This window comes from Oncorhynchus mykiss, chromosome 2, assembly GCF_013265735.2.
Source record: "Oncorhynchus mykiss isolate Arlee chromosome 2, USDA_OmykA_1.1, whole genome shotgun sequence".
In the NCBI taxonomy this organism is placed as follows: Eukaryota; Metazoa; Chordata; class Actinopteri; order Salmoniformes; family Salmonidae; genus Oncorhynchus; species Oncorhynchus mykiss.
This window is the reverse complement of record NC_048566.1, coordinates 6,142,533-6,166,660: the sequence shown is the minus strand read 5'-3', so window position 1 is coordinate 6,166,660 and position 24,128 is coordinate 6,142,533. Positions and strand designations below refer to the sequence as shown.

Below are 24,128 nucleotides of genomic sequence, written 5' to 3'. Positions count from 1 at the left end.
AGCCATCCTGGGTCCATTACGGCTGCATTAACCATCCTGGGTCCATTAGCCATCCTGGGTCCATTACGGCTGCATTAGCCATCCTGGGTCCATTAACCATCCTGGGTCCATTACGGCTGCATTAGCCATCCTGGGTCCATTAACCATCCTGGGTCCATTACGGCTGCATTAGCCATCCTGGGTCCATTAACCATCCTGGGTCCATTACGGCCGCATTAACCATCCTGGGTCCATTACAGCTGCATTAACCATCCTGGGTCCATTAGCCATCCTGGGTCCATTACGGCTGCATTAGCCATCCTGGGTCCATTACGGCTGCATTAGCCATCCTGGGTCCATTAGCCATCCTGGGTCCATTAGCCATCCTGGGTCCATTAGCCATCCTGGGTCAATTAGCCATCCTGGGTCCATTAGCCATCCTGGGTCCATTAGCCATCCTGGGTCCATTACGGCTGCATTAGCCATCCTGGGTCCATTAACCATCCTGGGTCCATTACGGCTGCATTAGCCATCCTGGGTCCATTAACCATCCTGGGTCCATTACGGCCGCATTAACCATCCTGGGTCCATTACAGCTGCATTAACCATCCTGGGTCCATTAGCCATCCTGGGTCCATTACGGCTGCATTAGCCATCCTGGGTCCATTACGGCTGCATTAGCCATCCTGGGTCCATTAGCCATCCTGGGTCCATTAGCCATCCTGGGTCCATTAGCCATCCTGGGTCAATTAGCCATCCTGGGTCCATTAGCCATCCTGGGTCCATTAGCCATCCTGGGTCCATTAGCCATCCTGGGTCCATTAGCCATCCTGGGTCAATTAGCCATCCTGGGTCCATTACGGCTGCATTAGCCATCCTGGGTCCATTACGGCTACATTAGCCATCCTGGGTCCATTACGGCTGCATTAGCCATCCTGGGTCCATTAGCCATCCTGGGTCCATTAGCCATCCTGGGTCCATTACGGCTGCATTAGCCATCCTGGGTCCATTACAGCTGCATTAGCCATCCTGGGTCCATTAACCATCCTGGGTCCATTACGGCTGCATTAACCATCCTGGGTCCATTACGGCTGCATTAGCCATCCTGGGTCCATTACGCCTGCATTAGCCATCCTGGGTCCATTACAGCCGCATTAGCCATCCTGGGTCCATTAGCCATCCTGGGTCCATTAGCCATCCTGGGTCCATTAGCCATCCTGGGTCCATTACAGCTGCATTAGCCATCCTGGGTCCATTACGGCTGCATTAACCATCCTGGGTCCATTAGCCATCCTGGGTCCATTACGGCTGCATTAACCATCCTGGGTCCATTACGGCTGCATTAGCCATCCTGGGTCCATTACAGCCGCATTAGCCATCCTGGGTCCTTTAGCCATCCTGGGTCCATTAGCCATCCTGGGTCCATTAGCCATCCTGGGTCCATTACAGCTGCATTAGCCATCCTGGGTCCATTACGGCTGCATTAACCATCCTGGGTCCATTACAGCTGCATTAGCCATCCTGGGTCCATTACGGCTGCATTAACCATCCTGGGTCCATTAGCCATCCTGGGTCCATTACGGCTGCATTAGCCATCCTGGGTCCATTACGGCTGCATTAGCCATCCTGGGTCCATTACGGCTGCATTAACCATCCTGGGTCCATTAGCCATCCTGGGTCCATTACGGCTGCATTAGCCATCCTGGGTCCATTACGGCTGCATTAGCCATCCTGGGTCCATTACGGCTACATTAGCCATCCTGGGTCCATTAGCCATCCTGGGTCAATTAGCCATCCTGGGTCCATTAACCATCCTGGGTCCATTACAGCTGCATTAACCATCCTGGGTCCATTAGCCATCCTGGGTCCATTAGGCATCCTGGGTCCATTAGCCATTAGCCATGGATTCGAGTCACAAAACTTGGACTCGAGTCACATATTTGATGCTTGAGACTCGACTTGATATAAAATAACTTGACTTGGACTTGAAGCCTCAAGACTCGGGACTCGACTTTGACTTGAGACGGATGACTTGAAATAATCTGGCCAGTTTTTGTAATGTTTTGTCACTCATTTTGTGGCACAGAGTGGCATCATCCTTAAAAAAGATTGGCTAGAGAAATGCACACTCTGAACACTGATTGGAACAGCAAACTGTCAATCAACACAGGTTGGGTGAGCTAGCGAATAGATTGCTGATTTGCTATAGGATCGGGTGCAGCACAAACCTCAAATTGTATGGAGAGAGAATTGCCTATATAAATATTTGCAGCTCCAAAACAAACGTGGTAATCAAGAATATGAACTGTTTACTCTGCAAGCTCACCAGCAATGGAGCAACAATTTACTAGCACAGGTCTACTGATCTTTAGGTAGGTAACAATTTACTAGCATAGGTCTACTGATCTATAGGTGTATGTAACAATTTACTAGCACAGGTCTACTGATCTTTAGGTGTATGTAACAATTTACTAGCATAGGTCTACTGATCTAAAGGTAGGTAACAATTTACTAGCATAGGTCTACTGATCTATAGGTAGGTAACAATTTACTAGCATAGGTCTACTGATCTATAGGTAGGTAACAATTTACTAGCATAGGTCTACTGATCTATAGGTAGGTAACAATTTACTAGCATAGGTCTACTGATCTATAGGTAGGTAACAATTTACTAGCATAGGTCTACTGATCTATAGGTAGGTAACAATTTACTAGCATAGGTCTACTGATCTATAGGTAGGTAACAATTTACTAGCATAGGTCTACTGATCTATAGGTAGGTAACAATTTACTAGCATAGGTCTACTGATCTATAGGTAGGTAACAATTTACTAGCATAGGTCTACTGATCTATAGGTAGGTAACAATTTACTAGCATAGGTCTACTGATCTATAGGTAGGTAACAATTTACTAGCATAGGTCTACTGATCTATAGGTAGGTAACAATTTACTAGCATAGGTCTACTGATCTATAGGTAGGTAACAATTTACTAGCATAGGTCTACTGATCTATAGGTAGGTAACAATTTACTAGCATAGGTCTACTTTTATTTTTTGTATTTTTTTTATTTCACCTTTATTTAACCAGGTAGGCAAGTTGAGAACAAGTTCTCATTTGTAACTGCGACCTGGCCAAGATAAAGCGTAGCAATTCGACACATACAACAACACAGAGTTACACATGGAATAAACAAAACATAGTCAATAATACAGTAGAACAAAAGAAAACAAAAAGTCTATATACAGTGAGTGCAAATGAGGTAAGGGAGTTAAGGAAATAAATAGGCCAAGGTGGCGAAGTAATTACAATATAGCAATTAAACACTGGAATGGTAGATCGGCAGAAGATGAATGTGCAGGTAGAGATACTGGGGTGCAAAGGAGCACCCCAGTATCTTGTTGGTGCGTCTCTTGTTGGTGCGTCTCTTGTTGGTGCGTCTCTTGTTGGTACGTCTCTTGTTGGTACGTCTCTTGTTGTTGCGTCTCTTGTTGTTGCATCTCTTGTTGGTACGTCTCTTGTTGGTACGTCTCTTGTTGGTACGTCTCTCGTTGGTACGTCTCTCGTTGGTATGTATCTTGTTGGTACGTCTCTTGTTGGTACGTCTCTTGTTGGTACGTCTCTTGTTGGTACGTCTCTCGTTGGTATGTATCTTGTTGCGTCTCTTGTTGGTACGTCTCTCGTTGTTGCGTCTCTCGTTGTTGCGTCTCTCGTTGTTGCGTCTCTCGTTGTTGCGTCTCTCGTTGGTACGTCTCTCGTTGGTACGTCTCTCGTTGGTACGTCTCTTGTTGGTGCGTCTCTCGTTGGTACGTCTCTTGTTGGTACGTCTCTCGTTAGAATGTCTCTTGTTGGTACGTCTCTTGTTGGTACGTCTCTTGTTGGTGCGTCTCTTGTTGGTGCGTCTCTTGTTGGTGCGTCTCTTGTTGGTACGTCTCTTGTTGTTGCGTCTCTCGTTGGTACGTCTCTCGTTGGTACGTCTCTCGTTGGTACGTCTCTCGTTGGTGCGTCTCTCGTTGGTACGTCTCTCGTTGGTACGTCTCTCGTTGGTACGTCTCTCGTTGGTGCGTCTCTCGTTGGTACGTCTCTTGTTGGTGCGTCTCTCGTTGGTACGTCTCTTGTTGGTACGTCTCTTGTTGGTGCGTGTCTTGTTGGTACGTCTCTTGTTGGTACATCCTACTGGGTCTGACTGGGTGGATAGCTAACAGAAACACTACTATCTTGTCTAACTTTATCGTCCCTCCCTCCCTCCCTACACCCTCCTTTCTTATTCACTCCCTACTCCCTCCCTCCTCCTTTCCTACTCCCTCTCCCTCCCCCTGTAGCCTTTCACCTCCTGTTGTATTGGCTCAGCAGGCCACCGTACCACCACCACCACCACCTCCCCCACCCTGCCTCCTCCCTCCCTCCACCCAGCAGAGATGGGCTTCCCTGCCCACGCTCCCCCCATCACCCGCTCCCAGTCCTTCCCAGCCTCCTTTGCGGCAGGCCGCTGGGGGCCTGGGTCCCTGCGTGACGCTCCCGTCCACACCATCCCCGCCGGGCTGCAGGACACGGAGTGGGGCACGCCCACCTCACTGGACGGGCTCCTGGGGACCGCCTTCATCTGTCATGAGGCCCTGCAGCCAGCGCACACCAAGGCCCTATACACTGCTGGTACACACACACACCAAGGCCCTATACACTGCTGGTACACACACACACACCAAGTCCCTATACACTGCTGGTACACACACACACACACCAAGGCCCTATACACTGCTGGTACACACACACACCAAGGCCCTATATACTGCTGGTACACACACACACCAAGGCCCTAGACACTGCTGGTAGGATTAGGACTCACATAGAATATCACATCATTATACAGCATCAATCATATAAGCACCCCTCTTCCCATCCGCACGAGGCTGTGACTTGGTGATCAGTTCCACATGGTTTAAGGCCTACTGGCCAGACTCCAGTTGTTGTCTTCTACCCTCTTCTACATCTGTCTACCCTACTAGTTAGTTGTTTTATTTACAGGGGGACCAAACATTATATACAGTACACACTGTACACACACTAGCTAGGCCACGCACACTAGGGCCATACATTCTGCAGGTTTCTACACACACCCAACACACTATATATAGTAACCTTGTAACCCTCCCTCCCTCCCAGGCCCCAACCATGTGTCCCTGTTCAAGGCAGATGGAGAGCTGTCGGACCTCAACAGTAAACTGCTTCTCTACTACACTCCTCAGGTGGGTGGCTCACTCACAGGCTCCTCCCAGATCACAGTTACAATGTTACATAGTTACAATGTACTAAAAACAAGTAGTAACGCTGTAGTAACAACAGGTAGTAACGCTGTAGTAACAACGGGTGGTAACGCTGTAGTAACAACAGGTAGTAACGCTGTAGTAACAACGGCTAGTAACGCTGTAGAAACAACGGGTAGTAACGCTGTAGCAACAACGGGTAGTAACGCTGTAGTAACAACGGGTAGTAATGCTGTAGTAACAATGTGTAGTAATGCTGTAGCAACAACGGGTAGTAACGCTGTAGCAACAACGGGTAGTAACGCTGTAGCAACAACGGGTAGTAACGCTGTAGCAACAACGGGTAGTAACGCTGTAGTAACAACGGGTAGTAACGCTGTAGTAACAACGGGTGGTAACGCTGTAGTAACAACAGGTAGTAACGCTGTAGTAACAACGGCTAGTAACGCTGTAGAAACAACGGGTAGTAACGCTGTAGCAACAACGGGTAGTAACGCTGTAGTAACAACGGGTAGTAATGCTGTAGTAACAATGTGTAGTAATGCTGTAGCAACAACGGGTAGTAACGCTGTAGCAACAACGGGTAGTAACGCTGTAGCAACAACGGGTAGTAACGCTGTAGCAACAACGGGTAGTAACGCTGTAGTAACAACGGGTAGTAACGCTGTAGTAACAACGGGTAGTAACGCTGTAGTAACAACGGGTAGTAACGCTGTAGTAACAACGGGTAGTAACGCTGTAGTAACAACGGGTAGTAACGCTGTAGTAACAACGGGTAGTAACGCTGTAGTAACAACGGGTAGTAACGCTGTAGTAACAACGTGTAGTAACGCTGTAGCAACAACGGGTAGTAACGCTGTAGTAACAACGTGTAGTAACGCTGTAGCAACAACAGGTAGTAACGCTGTAGTAACGCTGTAGTAACAACGGGTAGTAACGCTGTAGTAACAACGGGTAGTAACGCTGTGATTAAAACACTTGTATTTGTCTCAGGCCTTCAAGAGTCAGATCTGTGTGGACCTGTCTCCTAACCACCAGTATAATGGCAGACTGACAGGCCACAGGGTGGTGAACTGGGACATCAAGGTGTGTTGCTATTCATTCTCCCTCCAACAGTTGCTACTGCCATTGTTAACCAAGAGCTCAGTAAACTAGTTGGACCTGGCAACATCACTGTGTTTGGGTGAGGGTTCCTCGAGTGACAAGACTGTGACTGTGTGTATGTCTCTGTGTCTGACTGTGTGTATGTCTCTGTGTCTGACTGTGTGTATGTCTCTGTGTCTGTGTGTATGTCTCTGTGTCTGACTGTGTATGTCTCTGTGTCTGACTGTGTATGTCTCTGTGTCTGACTGTGTATGTCTCTGTGTCTGTGTGTATGTCTCTGTGTCTGTGTGTGTATGTCTCTGTGTCTGACTGTGTGCATGTATGTATGTTTCTGTGTGCGTATCCCTGTAGGATGTGTTGAACACAGTGGGGGGCATGGGGGTTCTACTGCCCCTCCTGGAACAGGTGTGTGAGCCAGAGCAGGCGGAGGGAGGAGGTCAGGAGACGTCAGACCTGCTTGGACCAGAACTAACCTGTAGCTCCTCCCGGGGGCCTGTCGACATGCTGCTGCCACTGGGCAAGTCCTCCGGTCAGTAGCAGTGTGTGTTTGTACTGCTGTATGTGTGTGTTGGAGATAATAGAGAGACAGATACATTATACTGTATTATCAACTGGGGGGGTTCCAGCCCTGAATGCTAATTGGCTGAAACAGCATTTCAGCCATGTGTATATCACACAATATACCCACAGGTATACTTGTTTACTGCTCTAATTACATTGGTAACCAGTTTATAATAGCAGTAAGGCACCTCTGGGGTTTGTGATATATGGCCAATATACCACGGCTAAGGGCTGTGTCCAGACTGTACTCCGCTTTGGGTTGTGCCTAAGAACAGCCCTTAGTCATTGTACATTCAATAAGCCAGAGGGGATGTGTTATATGGTCAATATACCACGGCTAATTAGAACAGTAAAAATAAATGTTTTGTAATGCCACGGCTTTCAGCCAATCAACATTCAGGGCTCGAATCGGTTCTATCCCCGAATGCTGATTGGCTGACAGCCGTGGTATATCAGACCGTGCACCATGGGTATGACAAAACATGTATTTTTACTGCTCTAATTATGTTGGTAACCAGTTTATAAAAGCAATAAGGCACCTCAGGGGGTTTGTGGTATATGGCCAATATACCACGGCTAAGGGCCGTGTTGCATTGTGTCTAAGAACAGCCCTTAGCTGTGGTATATTGGCCTTATATCACACCCCCTCGGGCCTTTATTGCTTAATTGACATACTTTGCAAGGTCAGTGGGTGTTAAAGAGCTACGTTACTGGGAATATTGATTGAATTTAGTAGTTTGGACATTTTGATTTTGGAAATGGTGCTTCGTGAACACTGATGAAGCGCTAACGTACTCAATAGGCAAATTTTTCATCAATTAATGTGTGTGTGTGTGTGTGTGTGTGTGTGTGTGTGTGTGTGTGTGTGTGTGTGTGTGTGTGTGTGTGTGTGTGTGTGTGTGTGTGTCAGATGGTCGGCTGGAGAGGAACAGTGTAGCAGCCTTCCTGCTGATGGTGAAGAATCTGATTCGTCATCACCCTGTCAACCAGGAGAGCCTACTGAACTGCCACGGACCCAGCATTATAGGAGCCATGCTCACTAAGGTACTGGCCCATTATAGGAGCCATGTTCACTAGGGTACTGGCCCATTATAGGAGCCATGCTCACTAAGGTACTGGCCCATTATAGGAGCCATGTTCACTAAGGTACTGGCCCATTATAGGAGCCATGCTCACTAGGGTACTGGCCCATTATAGGAGCCATGCTCACTAGGGTACTGGCCCATTATAGGAGCCATGTTCACTAGGGTACTGGCCCATTATAGGAGCCATGCTCACTAGGGTACTGGCCCATTATAGGAGCCATGTTCACTAGGGTACTGGCCCATTATAGGAGCCATGTTCACTAGGGTACTGGCCCATTATAAGAGCCATTCTCACTAAGTACTGTCAGTAAACAATGGGAATGACTTAGATTTAAGTAGCAGCTAAAACCTGGGTCATGTTATTGTGTGTAGATGTGTATCCATAGTAGCTAATGACCAGACCAGAGCCATCATCATCCTACGGTACTGTAGTAGCTAATGACCAGAGCCATCATCGTCCTACAGTACATTCCAGAGGAGGTTTCTAGGAGCGTAGAGGAAGGGGGGCTCGTGGTGTGACAGGATATGAGGGTATATAAGACTGCTGGGCTGAGCATCCTGTTAGGAAACCCTTCTCTAACGATCCCACACAATTACCCCTACACACACACACACACACACACACACACACACACACACAGACACACACACACACACACACGTATGCTTGCACATGCATGCACTCGCAGACACGCATACAAACACAACACACACACACACACAACGCCCCCCTCACACACTCACACCCCTCACATACACACCCCTCATACACACACAGTGACTCCCAGTCGTAGTACCACACTGACACACACCATGTCACGTTGAGAGTGACTTCCTCAACGACAGACAGTTTTACCCGACTTAGTCATTTGACCTTGGTTCCTCTGACTCTCCCTACAGTAGGACAGATAAACAGTACAGACACACCTTGGTTCCTCTGACTCTCCCTACAGTAGGACAGATAAACAGTACAGACACACCTTGGTTCCTCTGATTGTCCCTACAGTAGGACAGATAAACAGTACAGACACACCTTGGTTCCTCTGATTGTCCCTACAGTAGGACAGATAAACAGTACAGACACACCTTGGTTCCTCTGATTCTCCCTACAGTAGGACAGATAAACAGTACAGACACACCTTGGTTCCTCTGATTGTCCCTAGAGTAGGACAGATAAACAGTACAGACACACCTTGGTTCCTCTGATTGTCCCTACAGTAGGACAGATAAACAGTACAGACACACCTTGGTTCCTCTGACTCTCCCTACAGTAGGACAGATAAACAGTACAGACACACCTTGGTTCCTCTGATTCTCCCTACAGTAGGACAGATAAACAGTACAGACACACCGTGGTTCCTCTGACTCTCCCTACAGTAGGACAGATAAACAGTACAGACACACCTTGGTTCCTCTGATTCTCCCTACAGTAGGACAGATAAACAGTACAGACACACCTTGGTTCCTCTGATTCTCCCTACAGTAGGACAGATAAACAGTACAGACACACCTTGGTTCCTCTGATTCTCCCTACAGTAGGACAGATAAACAGTACAGACACACCTTGGTTCCTCTGATTCTCCCTACAGTAGGACAGATAAACAGTACAGACACACCTTGGTTCCTCTGATTCTCCCTACAGTAGGACAGATAAACAGTGCAGACACACCTTGGTTCCTCTGATTGTCCCTACAGTAGGACAGATAAACAGAACAAACACTTGTACAGCTTGTCTCCCTTTTTAATCTTCTACTCCCCCATCTCTCTCCCTCCCCCACCTCTCTCTCCCTCCCCCGTCTCTCTCTCCCCCGTCCCCCGTCTCTCTACCCTCCCCCATCTCCCTCTCCCATCTCTTTCTCCTAGGTCCCAGGTAGTATGATGGATATGTCTGTTCTGATGGCGTGTCAGTTCCTGTTGGAGCAGGTATCCAGTGAGGAGAACAGTCCGTTGCTCCTGCAGCTCTACCAACACCTGCTATTTGACTTCCGCATCTGGAGCAGCAGCCACTTCGCTGTGTGTCTGGGTAAGAGCAGTCATTATAGCCTGGTAGCCAGTAGACTTCCGCATCTGGAGCAACAGCCACTTCGCTGTGAGTCTGGGTAAGAGAGAGCAGTCAGGCATTATAGCCTGGTAGCCAGTAGACTTCCACATCTGGAGCAGCAGCCACTTCGCTGTGTGTCTGGGTAAGAGCAGTCAGGCATTATAGCCTGGTAGCCAGTAGACTTCCACATCTGGAGCAACAGCCACTTCGCTGTGTGTTTGGGTAAGAGAGAGCAGTCAGGCATTATAGCCTGGTAGCCAGTAGACTTCTGCATCTGGAGCAACAGCCACTTCGCTGTGTGTCTGGGTAAGAGCAGTCAGGCATAATAGCCTGGTAGCCAGTAGACTTCCACATCTGGAGCAGCAGCCACTTCGCTGTGTGTCTGGGTAAGAGCAGTCAGGCATTATAGCCTGGTAGCCAGTAGACTTCCACATCTGGAGCAGCAGCCATTTCGCTGTGTGTCTGGGTAAGAGCAGTCAGGCATTATAGCCTGGTAGCCAGTAGACTTCTGCATCTGGAGCAACAGCCACTTCGCTGTGTGTCTGGGTAAGAGCAGTCAGGCATTATAGCCTGGTAGCCAGTAGACTTCCACATCTGGAGCAGCAGCCACTTCGCTGTGTGTCTGGGTAAGAGCAGTCAGGCATTATAGCCTGGTAGCCAGTAGACTTCCACATCTGGAGCAACAGCCACTTCGCTGTGTGTCTGGGTAAGAGAGAGCAGTCAGGCATTATAGCCTGGTAGCCAGTAGACTTCCACATCTGGAGCAGCAGCCACTTCGCTGTGTGTCTGGGTAAGAGCAGTCAGCCACTGTAGCCTGGTTGCCAGTTCTGTAGGCCTTTGAACATCAGAGCAGTTGTTGGTTAAAGCACAAACCGATCTGGGAGGGTTATGTCTAGCGTGTCGTCCCTACAGTGTGCAAGACTATCCCAGTATCAACAGACTCTGGTCGGCTCTGTCAAAGCTAACTCTGCCCCTTTCATATGCATGTAGAAGCTCTGTCAAAGCTAACTCTGCCCCTTTCATATGCATGTAGAAGCTCTGTCAAAGCTAACTCTGCCCCTTTCATATGCATGTAGAAGCTCTGTCAAAGCTAACTCTGCCCCTTTCATATGCATGTAGAAGCTCTGTCAAAGCTAACTCTGCCCCTTTCATATGCATGTAGAAGCTCTGTCAAAGCTAACTCTGCCCCTTTCATATGCATGTAGAAGCTCTGTCAAAGCTAACTCTGCCCCTTTCATATGCATGTAGAAGCTCTGTCAAAGCTAACTCTGCCCCTTTCATATGCATGTAGAAGCTCTGTCAAAGCTAACTCTGCCCCTTTCATATGCATGTAGCCCAGGGACTTCTGGAGACAGACTGAGACATAACCCTTTGGTACAGAGGGAATATATTATCAGAACTATAACCCACTAATACTGTATGAGTCAATGCCCTCCAGGATGTAAGTCTGTACTCGTGACATCATATAAATTAATGCTGTTTTCCAGTGGTACATTTTCAGACTGCATTGTCAATAACATAGTAGTGAAGGACTTGTGTCCTAAATAACACCCTATTCCCTATATAGTGCACCACTACTTTTGGTAGTGCCTTAAATAGGGAATAGGGTGCCATTCGAGACACACCCAATGTGTGTGATGTGTTGTCTGTGAAGGCTATGTCCAGTACCTCATATTGATGTGTTGTCTGTGAAGGCCATGTCCAGTACCTCATATTGATGTGTTGTCTGTGAAGGCCATGTCCAGTACCTCATATTGATGTGTTGTCTGTGAAGGCCATGTCCAGTACCTCCATATTTATGTGTTGTCTGTGAAGGCCATGTCCAGTACCTCATATTGATGTGTTGTCTGTGAAGGCCATGTCCAGTACCTCATATTGATGTGTTGTCTGTGAAGGGCATGTCCGGTACCTCATATTGATGTGTTGTCTGTGAAGGCCATGTCCAGTACCTCATATTGATGTGTTGTCTGTGAAGGCCATGTCCAGTACCTCATATTGATGTGTTGTCTGTGAAGGCCATGTCCAGTACCTCATATTGATGTGTTGTCTGTGAAGGCCATGTCCAGTACCTCATATTGAGGTGTTGTCTGTGAAGGCCATGTCCAGTACCTCATATTGATGTGTTGTCTGTGAAGGCCATGTCCAGTACCTCCATATTTATGTGTTGTCTGTAAAGCCCATGTCCAGAACCTCATATTGATGTTTTGTCTGTGAAGGCCATGTCCAGTACCTCATATTGATGTGTTGTCTGTAAAGGCCATGTCCAGTACCTCATATTGATGTGTTGTCTGTGAAGGCCATGTCCAGTACCTCCATATTTATGTGTTGTCTGTGAAGGCCATGTCCAGTACCTCATATTGATGTGTTGTCTGTGAAGGCCATGTCCAGTACCTCCATATTTATGTGTTGTCTGTAAAGGCCATGTCCAGTACCTCATATTGATGTGTTGTCTGTGAAGGCCATGTCCAGTACCTGTCGTCTGTGATCAAGGATGGGAAGCAGCGCATGAGGAAGAAGTATGGAGTGCAGTACATCCTGGATACCATACGGACACACTACAGGTACCTCAACAACCCATTACACTACAGGTACCTCAACAACCCATTACACTACAGGTACCTCAACATCCCTTTACACTACAGGTACCTCAACAACCCATTACACTACAGGTACCTCAACATCCCTTTACACTACAGGTACCTCAACATTTACACTCCAGGTACCTCAACAACCCATTACACTACAGGTACCTCAACAACCCATTACACTACAGGTACCTCAACATCCCTTTACACTACAGGTACCTCAACAACCCATTACACTACAGGTACCTCAACATCCCTTTACACTCCAGGTACCTCAACAACCCATTACACTACAGGTACCTCAACAACCCATTACACTACAGGTACCTCAACAACCCATTACACTACAGGTACCTCAACATCCCTTTACACTACAGGTACCTCAACATTTACACTCCAGGTACCTCAACAACCCATTACACTACAGGTACCTCAACAACCCATTACACTACAGGTACCTCAACATCCCTTTACACTCCAGGTACCTCAACATTTACACTCCAGGTACCTCAACAACCAATTACACTCCAGGTACCTCAACAACCCATTACACTACAGGTACCTCAACAACCCATTACACTACAGGTACCTCAACAACCCATTACACTACAGGTACCTCAACAACCCATTACACTACAGATACCTCAACACCCCTTTACACTCCAGGTACCTCAACAACCCATTTACACTCCAGGTACCTCAACAACCCATTACACTACAGGTACCTCAACAACCCATTACACTACAGGTACCTCAACAACCCATTACACTACAGGTACCTCAACAACCAATTACACTCCAGGTACCTCAACAACCCATTACACTACAGGTACCTCAACAACCCATTACACTACAGGTACCTCAACAACCCATTACACTACAGGTACCTCAACAACCCATTACACTACAGGTACCTCAACATCCCTTTACACTCCAGGTACCTCAACATTTACACTCCAGGTACCTCAACAACCAATTACACTCCAGGTACCTCAACAACCCATTACACTACAGGTACCTCAACAACCCATTACACTACAGGTACCTCAACAACCCATTACACTACAGGTACCTCAACAACCCATTACACTACAGGTACCTCAACACCCCTTTACACTCCAGGTACCTCAACAACCCATTTACACTCCAGGTACCTCAACAACCCATTACACTACAGGTACCTCAACAACCCATTACACTACAGGTACCTCAACAACCCATTACACTACAGGTACCTCAACAACCAATTACACTCCAGGTACCTCAACAACCCATTACACTACAGGTACCTCAACAACCCATTACACTACAGGTACCTCAACAACCCATTACACTACAGGTACCTCAACATCCCTTTACACTCCAGGTACCTCAACAACCCATTACACTCCAGGTACCTCAACCCTTTACACTACAGGTACCTCAACATTTACACTCCAGGTACCTCAACCCTTTACACTACAGGTACCTCAACAACCCATTACACTACAGGTACCTCAACCCTTTACTGTGGTAATCATAATCTTGATGGCACAAATGATGAATTATGAGTTATCTATGCTTCTTAAAAATGATAGCCTCCATGTAGATGGTAAAAATGTATGACAGATGTATGTACATGTTGTTGTCACTGTTGTTTGTATGCCTCCATATGTCCATAATCTGATTAGTTCATCTCTGTGTGCTCTCAGTGTGGAGAAAGATGGCAGTCCTCTGTCTGATGAAAAGCAGACTGTTCAGATCTCTCTGTTCTCTCTGCTGAGAGACTTCCTCCTCAAGTGTCCTAATGCTGAAGAGCTCCACAGCATCTTGGCCTACACACTGGCTATAGGAGAAGAGCAGCAGGTAGACACACTAACGGAGACATGCTTATTCCTTGTCTTTATTCAGAGTGGTTTTGGATCTAACCATGTCCTTTCTTCAACCCTATAATTCCATTCACATGTCTCCTCCCTCTCTTTCCCTCCCTCCCTCTTTGCTTTCTATCCCCTGCCATCTCCCCTCTTCTCAACCTCCCACCTCCACGTCCCCTCTTCTCAACCTCCCACCTCTACGTCCCCTCTTCTCAACCTCCCACCTCCACGTCCCCTCTTCTCAACCTCCCACCTCTACGTCCCCTCTTCTCAACCTCCCACCTCTACATCCCCTCTTCTCAACCTCCCACCTCTACGTCCCCTCTTCTCAACCTCCCACCTCTACGTCCCCTCTTCTCAACCTCCCACCTCTACGTCCCCTCTTCTCAACCTCCCACCTCTACGTCCCCTCTTCTCAACCTCCTAACTCTCCTCTATTTCTACTCCCATCACTTACTCTCACCGTCCTCTTTTCTCCCCCCTTTCACTCTCTCTCCCCACCCCTCTCCACCCTACCCCTCTCCACCCTCTCCCCTTTCCCCTATTTCTCTCTCCACTCCCTATATTCATCCCAATCACTTACTCTCCCCCTCCCTCCTCTCACTCTCTCCACCCTACCCCACCCTCTCTCTCTCAACCCCTCCCTCTCCCCCTCCCTTCTCTCTCTCCACCCCTCCCTCTCCCCTCCCTCTTCTCTCTCTCTCCACCCCTCCCTCCCCCCTCTCTCTATCTCTCTCTCTCTCTCTCTCTCTCTCTCTCCATCAGGTGGTGAGTGCGTTAGATGTGGTTTACAGTCTGTTGAGGAGCAGCCCTCCCAGAGAGCAGGTCCAGGCTGTACTGTTGGAGTGGGGAGTAGAACAGCTCTACTGTCTGCTGCTCAAACCCAGCTTTGGAGATGAGGTCAGGGAGAGAGTCTTCAGGGTAAGTCAGTCTGCTGCATCTCACCACCATTACACTACCACATCACACCACCACACCACACCACCACCTCGCCACCACCACACTAACACCACCACACTAACACCACCACACTAACACAAACACCACCACACTAGCACCACCACCACCACACTAGCACCACCACACTAACACAAACACCACCACACCACCACCGCGCCACCACCACACTAACACAAACACCACCACACTAACACAAACACCACCACACTAACACAAACACCACCACACTAACACAAACACCACCACACTAACACAAACACCACCACACTAGCACCACCACACTAACACAAACACCACCACACTAACACAAACACCACCACACCACCACCGCGCCACCACCACACTAACACCACCACACTAACACAAACACCACCACACTAACACAAACACCACCACACTAACACAAACACCACCACACTAACACAAACACCACCACACTAACACAAACACCACCACACTAACACAAACACCACCACACTAACACAAACACCACCACACTAACACAAACACCACCCCACTAACACAAACACCACCACACCACCACCACACCACCACACTAGCACCACCACATCACACTAGCACCACCACACTAACACAAACACCACCACACTAGCACCACCACATCACACTAGCACCACCACACTAACACAAACACCACCACACTAGCACCACCACCACCACACTAACACCACCACACTAACACAAACACCACCACACTAGCACCACCACACTAACACAAACACCACCACACTAACACAAACACCACCACACTAGCACCACCACATCACACTAGCACCACCACACTAACACAAACACCACCACACTAGCACCACCACCACCACACTAACACCACCACACTAACACAAACACCACCACACTAGCACCACCACACTAACACAAACACCACCACACTAACACAAACACCACCACACTAGCACCACCACCACCACACTAACACCACCACACTAACACAAACACCACCACACTAGCACCACCACCACCACACTAACACCACCACACTAACACAAACACCACCACACTAGCACCACCACCACCACACTAACACCACCACACTAACACAAACACCACCACACTAACACCACCACCACACTACCAACACCACCACCACACTAACACAAACACCACCACATCACACCACCACACCACACTAACACCACCACACTAACACAAACACCACCACACTAGCACCACCACCACCACACTAACACCACCACCACACTACCACCACCACCACACAAACACCACCACACTAACACAAACACCACCACACTAACACCACCACCACACTACCACCACCACCACCACACTAACACAAACACCACCACATCACACCACCACACCACACCACCACACCACACCACACTAACACCACCACACTAACATCACCACCACCACACTAACATCACCACCACACCAACATCTCACCAACATCTCACCACCACACCAACATCTCACCACCACACCAACATCTCACCACCACACCACCATCACACCACCACCATCACACCAACATCACACCACCACACCAACATCTCACCACAACACCAACATAACACCAACATCTCACCACCACACCAACATACCACAACATCACACCACCACACCAACATTACACCAATATCACACCACCACACCAACATACCACAACATCACACCACCACACCAACATAACACCAACATCACACCACCACACCAACATTACACCACCACACCACCACACCAACATCTCACCATCACACCACCATACCACAACATCACACCACCACACCAACATCTCACCACCACACCAACATCACACCAACATCTCACCACCACACCAACATCACACCAACATCTCACCACCACACCAACATCACACCAACATCTCACCACCACACCAACATCTCACCACCACACCAACATCTCACCACCACACCAACATCACACCACCACACCAACATCACACCAACATCACACCAACATAACACCAACATAACACCAACATCTCACCACAACACCAACATCTCACCACAACACCAACATCTCACCACCACACCAACATAACACCAACATCTCACCACCACACCAACATCTCACCACCACACCATCACACCACCACCACACCATCACACCACCACAACACCACCGTCAAACCAACTTCACACCATCACACCATCACACCATAACACCAACATCACACCCCCACCATCTCACCACCACACCAACATAACACCAACATCTCACCACCACACCAACATCTCACCACCACACCAACATCACACCAACATCTCACCACCACACCAACATCTCACCACCACACCAACATCACCACCACACCAACATCACACCAACATCACCATCACACCACCATATCACACCACCACACCACCACCACACCATCACCATCACCACACCATCACCATCACACCACCACACCACCACCATCAAACCAACTTCACACCATCACACCAACATCACACCCCCACCACCACACCATCACCATCACCACACCATCACCATCACACCACCATACCACACCACCACCATCACCACACCACCACCATCACACCACCACACCATCACCATCACCACCACCATCACACCACCACCATCACACCAACATCACACCACCACCACACTAGCACCACCACCACATCACACTACCACATCACACCACCACACCACACCACCACACCACCACCACACTAACACCACCAACATCACACCACCACACCACCACCATCACACCAACATCACACCACCACACCACCACATATTAGACCCTCTGTCAGTCAGTATTTTGGCCACTGCTGGGGTAAGCAGGAAATCTGGACTCCTCCAACCAGGACTTCTGGAAAACCTGTGCATGTTGGGGAATTTACCAAAGATACTGCAACTATAGCCATTCTATGTTCAGAGTTTTACCTAGTTATACACTCAATACACAATCTCCCCATCTTTCCTAGTTTATCTGAGCCGTAGGTCAGTGTTGTTATTCATCTCCTGCTCTCCTCCTTGGTCATTGACGCAGGTTCTGTACAAGATCCTGAAGAGTGAACGAGTGTCTGAGCGCGCCAAGCAACGTGTCAAGTTGAAGGATTTTGGATACCTGGGTCTTGTTTGTTTTCTAGGAGACGTCCCCGTAACCATGACCACCGTGCGCTGTCTTTACGAGCAGGTCCTCGCAACAGGTAGGCCTCAAATATAGCCTCTGGTCGTGTCCCAAATGGAGCCCCATTCCCTTTAGCCCACCTATAATTTAGCCCAAACAACTACCTCTTTCCCTACTGTATTTTATTTATTTATTTATTTTGCTCCTTTGCACCCCATTATTTTTATTTCTACTTTGCACATTCTCCCATTGCAAATCTACCATTCCAGTGTTTTACTTGCTATATTGTATTTACTTTGCCACCATGGCCTTTTTGCCTTTACCTCCCTTATCTCACCTCATTTGCTCACATCGTATATAGACTTGTTTATACTGTATTATTGACTGTATGTTTGTTTTACTCCATGTGTAACTCTGTGTCGTTGTATGTGTCGAACTGCTTTGCTTTATCTTGGCCAGGTCACAATTGTAAATGAGAACTTGTTCTCAACTTGCCTACCTGGTTAAATAAAGGTGAAATAAATAAATAAAAATACAGTCTAGTAAACTATTAGGGCCCATTGTGCCCTGTCAAAAGTAGTGCACTCTATAGGGACTAGGGTTCTCATAGGGCTCTGGTCAAAAGTAGTGCACTATATATGGACTAGGGTGCCATTTGGATGTCAACAACTCTGTGTTGTTGTTTTTGTCACACTGCTTTGCTATATCTTGGCCAGGTCGCAGTTGTAAATGAGAACTTGTTCTCAACTGGCCCAACTGGTTAAATAAAGGTGAAATAAAATAAAATAAATAAACATTTGGAACACATCCTCTGAGAGGGACAGACAGAGGAATACTGAGAGGAAGGGGGGAGGATGTTCATGATGTAGTTGCTAAGTAAAGAGTCCATTTAAAAGGATCCATTTAATAGGGGCTCCCGAGTGGCGCAGCAGTTTAAGGCACTGCATCTCAGTCCCTGGTTCGAATCCAGGCCGTATCACATCCGGCCGTGATTGGGAGTCCCATAAGTCGGCTCACAATTGACTCAGCATCGTCCGGGTTTGGCCAGGGGTAGGTCGTCATTGTAAAGAAGAATTTGTTCTCAACTGGCCTACCTGGTTAAATAAAGGTTAAATAAAAATGTCATAAAAATGTCCTGTTTTTCTGTACAGTCATCCTTTTACAATGCATTTTGTTCTTGTATTGATGGTTAGTCTTCAGAAAGGTTTTAGAGCTGAAATGTCAACATGAAACAGTCTCAACTATAACCTTGTTGTTCCTATAGTATGTATACCTTTAGGGGATATACTTTACTGTGTATAACCCCTCTCCTTGTTGTTCCTATAGTATGTATACCTATAGGGGATATACTTTACTGTGTATAACCCCTCTCCTTGTTGTTCCTATAGTATGTATACCTTTAGGGGATATACTTTACTGTGTATAACCCCTCTCCTTGTTGTTCCTATAGTATGTATATCTATAGGGGATATATCTTACTGTGTATAACCCCTCTCCTTGTTGTTCCTATAGTATGTATACCTATAGGGGATATATCTTACTGTGTATAACCCCTCTCCTTGTTGTTCCTATAGTATGTATATCTATAGGGGATATATCTTACTGTGTATAACCCCTCTCCTTGTTGTTCCTATAGTATGTACAGTTGAAGTCGGAAGTTTACATAAACCTTAGCCATATACATTTAAACTCAGTTTTTCACAATTCCTGACATTTAATCCTAGTAAAAATTATAGTTTTAGGTCAGTTTGGATCACCACTTTATTTTAAGAATGTGAAATGTCAGAATAATAATAGAGAGATTGATTTATTTCGGCTTTTATTTCTTTCATCACATTCCCAGTGGGTCAAAAGTTTACATACTAATTGAGTGTATTTGGTAGCATTGCCTTTTAAATAGTTTAACTTGGGTCAAACATTTCAGGTAGCCTTCCACAACCTTCCCATAATAAGTCGGGTGAATTTTGGCCCATTCCTCCTGACAGAGCTGGTGTAACTGAGTCGGGTTTGTAGGCCTCCTTGCTCGCACACGTTTTTTCAGTTCTGCCCACAAATTTTCTACAGGATTGAGGTCAGGGCTTGGTGATGGCCACTCCAATACCTTGACTTTGTTGTCCTTTTAAGCCATTTTGCCACAACTTTGGATGTATGCTTGGGGTCATTGTCCATTTGGAAGACCCATTTGTGACCCAGCTTTAACTTCCTGACTGTCTTGAGATGTTGCTTTAATATATCCACATCACACCCCCTCATGATGCCATCTATTTTGTGAAGTGCACCAGTCCCTCCTGCAACAAAGCACCCCCACAACATGATGCTGGCACCCCCGTGCTTCACGGTTGGGATGGTGTTCTTCAGCTTGCAAGCCTCCCCCTTTTTCCTCCAAACATAACAATGGTCATTATGGCCAAACAGTTCTATTTTTGTTTCATCAGACCAGAGGACATTTCTCCAAAAAGTACGATCTTTGTCCCCATGTGCAGTTGCAAACCGTAGTCTGGCTTTTTTTATGGCGGTTTTGGAGAAGTGGCTTCTTCCTTGCTGAGCGGCCTTTCAGGTTATGTCGATATAGGACTCGTTTTACTGTGGATATAGATACTTTTGTACCTGTTTCCTCCAGCATCTTCACAAGGTCCTTTGCTGTTGTTCTGGGATCGATCTGCACTTTTTGCACCAAAGTACGTTCATCTCTAGGAGACAGAACGCGTCTCCTTCCTGAGCGGTATGACGGCTGCGTGGTCCCATGGTGTTTATACTTGCGTACTATTGTTTGTACAGATGAACGTGGTACCTTCAGGCATTTGGAAATTGCTCCCAAGGATGAACCAGACTTGTGGAGGTCTACAATTGTTTTTCTGAGGTCTTGGCTGATTTTTTTTGATTTTCCCATGATGTCAAGCAAAGAGGCACTGAGTTTGAAGATAGGCCTTGAAATACATCCAGAGGTACACCTCCAATTGACTCAAGCGGTGTCATTTAGCCTATCAGAAGCTTCAAAAGCCATGACATAATTTTCTGGAATTTTCCAAGCTGTTTGAATGCACAGTCAACTTAGTGCATGTAAACTTCCGACTTCAACTGTATGTCTATAGGGTATATACTTTACTGTGTATAACCCCTCTCCTTGTTGTTCCTATAGTATGTATATCCATATACTTTCCTGTGTACATCTGATTGTCATTGTTTTGTTTAGATGCCACTCCTAACTTCAGAGACCTGCTGGCTGTGGTCCACCTGTCCCATCGTGCTGAGCTCACTGTCCGTCTGGACGTCTGTCGCAAGGTCAGTCCTTACCTACTCTAATCTTCTTTCCCTTCCACTGTCCTGTTTCCCCTCCTCTAGTCCTCTTTCCCCTCCTCTAGTCCTATTTCCCCACCTCTAGTCCTCTTTCCCCACCTCTAGTCCTCTTTCCCCACCTCTAGTCCTCTTTCCCCCCCTCTAGTCCTCCCCCCCCCCTCTAGTCCTCTTTCCCCCCCTCTAGTCCTCTTTCCCCACCTCTAGTCCTCCCCCCCACCTCTAGTCCTCCCCCCCCCTCTAGTCCTCTTTCCCCCCCTCTAGTCCTCTTTCCCCACCTCTAGTCCTCTTTCCCCACCTCTAGTCCTCTTTCCCCACCTCTAGTCCTCTTTCCCCACCTCTAGTCCTCTTTCCCCACCTCTAGTCCTCTTTCTCCACCTCTAGTCCTCTTTCTCCACCTCTAGTCCTCTTTCCCTTCCTCTCGTCCTCTTTCCCCACCTCTCGTCCTCTTTCCCTTCCTCTAGTCTTCTTTCCCTAGCCTCTAGTCCTTTTTCCCTAGCCTCTAGTCCTCTTTCCCTTCCTCTAGTCCTCTTTCCCCTACTCTAGTCCCCTTTCCCTTCCTCTAGTCCTCTTTCCCCTACTCTAGTCCCCTTTCCCCTCCACTGTCCTCTTTCCCCTCCACTGTATATCTTCACATTCTCTCAGGTCATTACTAAGTATAGTACAATTGAAGATAAAGGTATAGACTATTGGGCAGCTAAAGGTATAGACTATAGGGCAGCTACAGGTATAGACTATTTGGCAGCTACAGGTATAGACTATTTGGCAGCTACAGGTATAGACTATTTGGCAGCTAGAGGTATAGACTATAGGGCAGCTAGAGGTATAGACTATAGGGCAGCTAGAGGTATAGACTATAGGGCAGCTAGAGGTATAGACTATAGGGCAGCTACAGGTATAGACTATAGGGCAGCTACATGTATAGACTATAGGGCAGCTACAGGTATAGACTATTGGGCAGCTACAGGTATAGACTATTGGGCAGCTACAGGTATAGACTATTGGGCAGCTACAGGTATAGACTATTGGGGAGCTACAGGTATAGACTATTGGGCAGCTACAGGTATAGACTATAGGGCAGCTACAGGTTTAGACTATAGGGCAGCTACAGGTATAGACTATTGGGCAGCTACAGGTATAGACTATTGGGCAGCTACAGGTATAGATTATAAAATTTCTCCAAAAAATACGATCTTTGTCCCCATGTGCAGTTGCAAACCGTAGTCTGGCTTTTTTTATGGCGGTTTTGGAGAAGTGGCTTCTTCCTTGCTGAGCGGCCTTTCAGGTTATGTCGATATAGGACTCGTTTTACTTTGGATATAGATACTTTTGTACCTGTTTCCTCCAGCATCTTCACAAGGTCCTTTGCTGTTGTTCTGGGATTGATTTGCACTTTTTGCACCAAAGTACGTTCATCTGTAGGAGACAGAACGCATCTCCTTCCTGAGCGGTATGACGGCTGCGTGGTCCCATGGTGTTTATACTTGCGTACTATTGTTTGTACAGATGAACGTGGTACCTTCAGGCATTTGGAAATTGCTCCCAAGGATGAACCAGACTTGTGGAGGTCTACAATTGTTTTTCTGAGGTCTTGTCCTCTTTCCCCACCTCTAGTCCACTTTCTCCACCTCTAGTCCTCTTTCTCCACCTCTAGTCCTCTTTCCCTTCCTCTAGTCCTCTTTCCCTTCCTCTCGTCCTCTTTCCCTTCCTCTCGTCCTCTTTCCCTTCCTCTAGTCTTCTTTCCCTAGCCTCTAGTCCTCTTTCCCTAGCCTCTAGTCCTCTTTCCCTAGCCTCTAGTCCTCTTTCCCTAGCCTCTAGTCCTCTTTCCCTAGCCTCTAGTCTTCTTTCCCTTCCTCTAGTCCTCTTTCCCCTCCACTGTCCTCTTTCCCCTCCACTGTATATCTTCACATTCTCTCAGGTCATTACTAAGTATAGTACAATTGAAGATAAAGGTATAGACTATTGGGCAGCTAGAGGTATAGACTATAGGGCAGCTAAAGGTATAGACTATAGGGCAGCTACAGGTATAGACTATAGGGCAGCTACAGGTATAGACTATAGGGCAGCTACAGGTATAGACTATTGGGCAGCTACAGGTATAGACTATTGGGCAGCTACAGGTATAGACTATTGGGCAGCTACAGGTATAGACTATTGGGGAGCTACAGGTATAGACTATTGGGGAGCTACAGGTATAGACTATTGGGCAGCTACAGGTATAGACTATTGGGCAGCTACAGGTATAGACTATTGGGGAGCTACAGGTATAGACTATTGGGCAGCTACAGGTA

General features: G+C 47.3%; 1 protein-coding gene across 5 annotated transcripts in view; it reads left to right on the top strand.

Annotated features, from left to right (window-relative positions):
- Positions 1-24,128, top strand: part of nbeal2 (neurobeachin-like 2) — a 140,418-nt gene that overhangs the window by 60,439 nt on the left and 55,851 nt on the right. For all 5 annotated transcript variants that reach the window (XM_036936160.1, XM_036936151.1, XM_036936146.1 and 2 more), the window contains 11 exons: positions 4,301-4,631; positions 5,142-5,224; positions 6,236-6,328; positions 6,698-6,875; positions 7,818-7,951; positions 9,856-10,015; positions 12,492-12,594; positions 14,310-14,463; positions 15,237-15,392; positions 18,463-18,622; positions 21,737-21,825. In XM_036936160.1, coding sequence (XP_036792055.1) covers positions 4,301-4,631; positions 5,142-5,224; positions 6,236-6,328; positions 6,698-6,875; positions 7,818-7,951; positions 9,856-10,015; positions 12,492-12,594; positions 14,310-14,463; positions 15,237-15,392; positions 18,463-18,622; positions 21,737-21,825 — 1,641 coding nt within the window. The remainder of the gene's footprint in view (positions 1-4,300; positions 4,632-5,141; positions 5,225-6,235; positions 6,329-6,697; positions 6,876-7,817; positions 7,952-9,855; positions 10,016-12,491; positions 12,595-14,309; positions 14,464-15,236; positions 15,393-18,462; positions 18,623-21,736; positions 21,826-24,128) is intronic.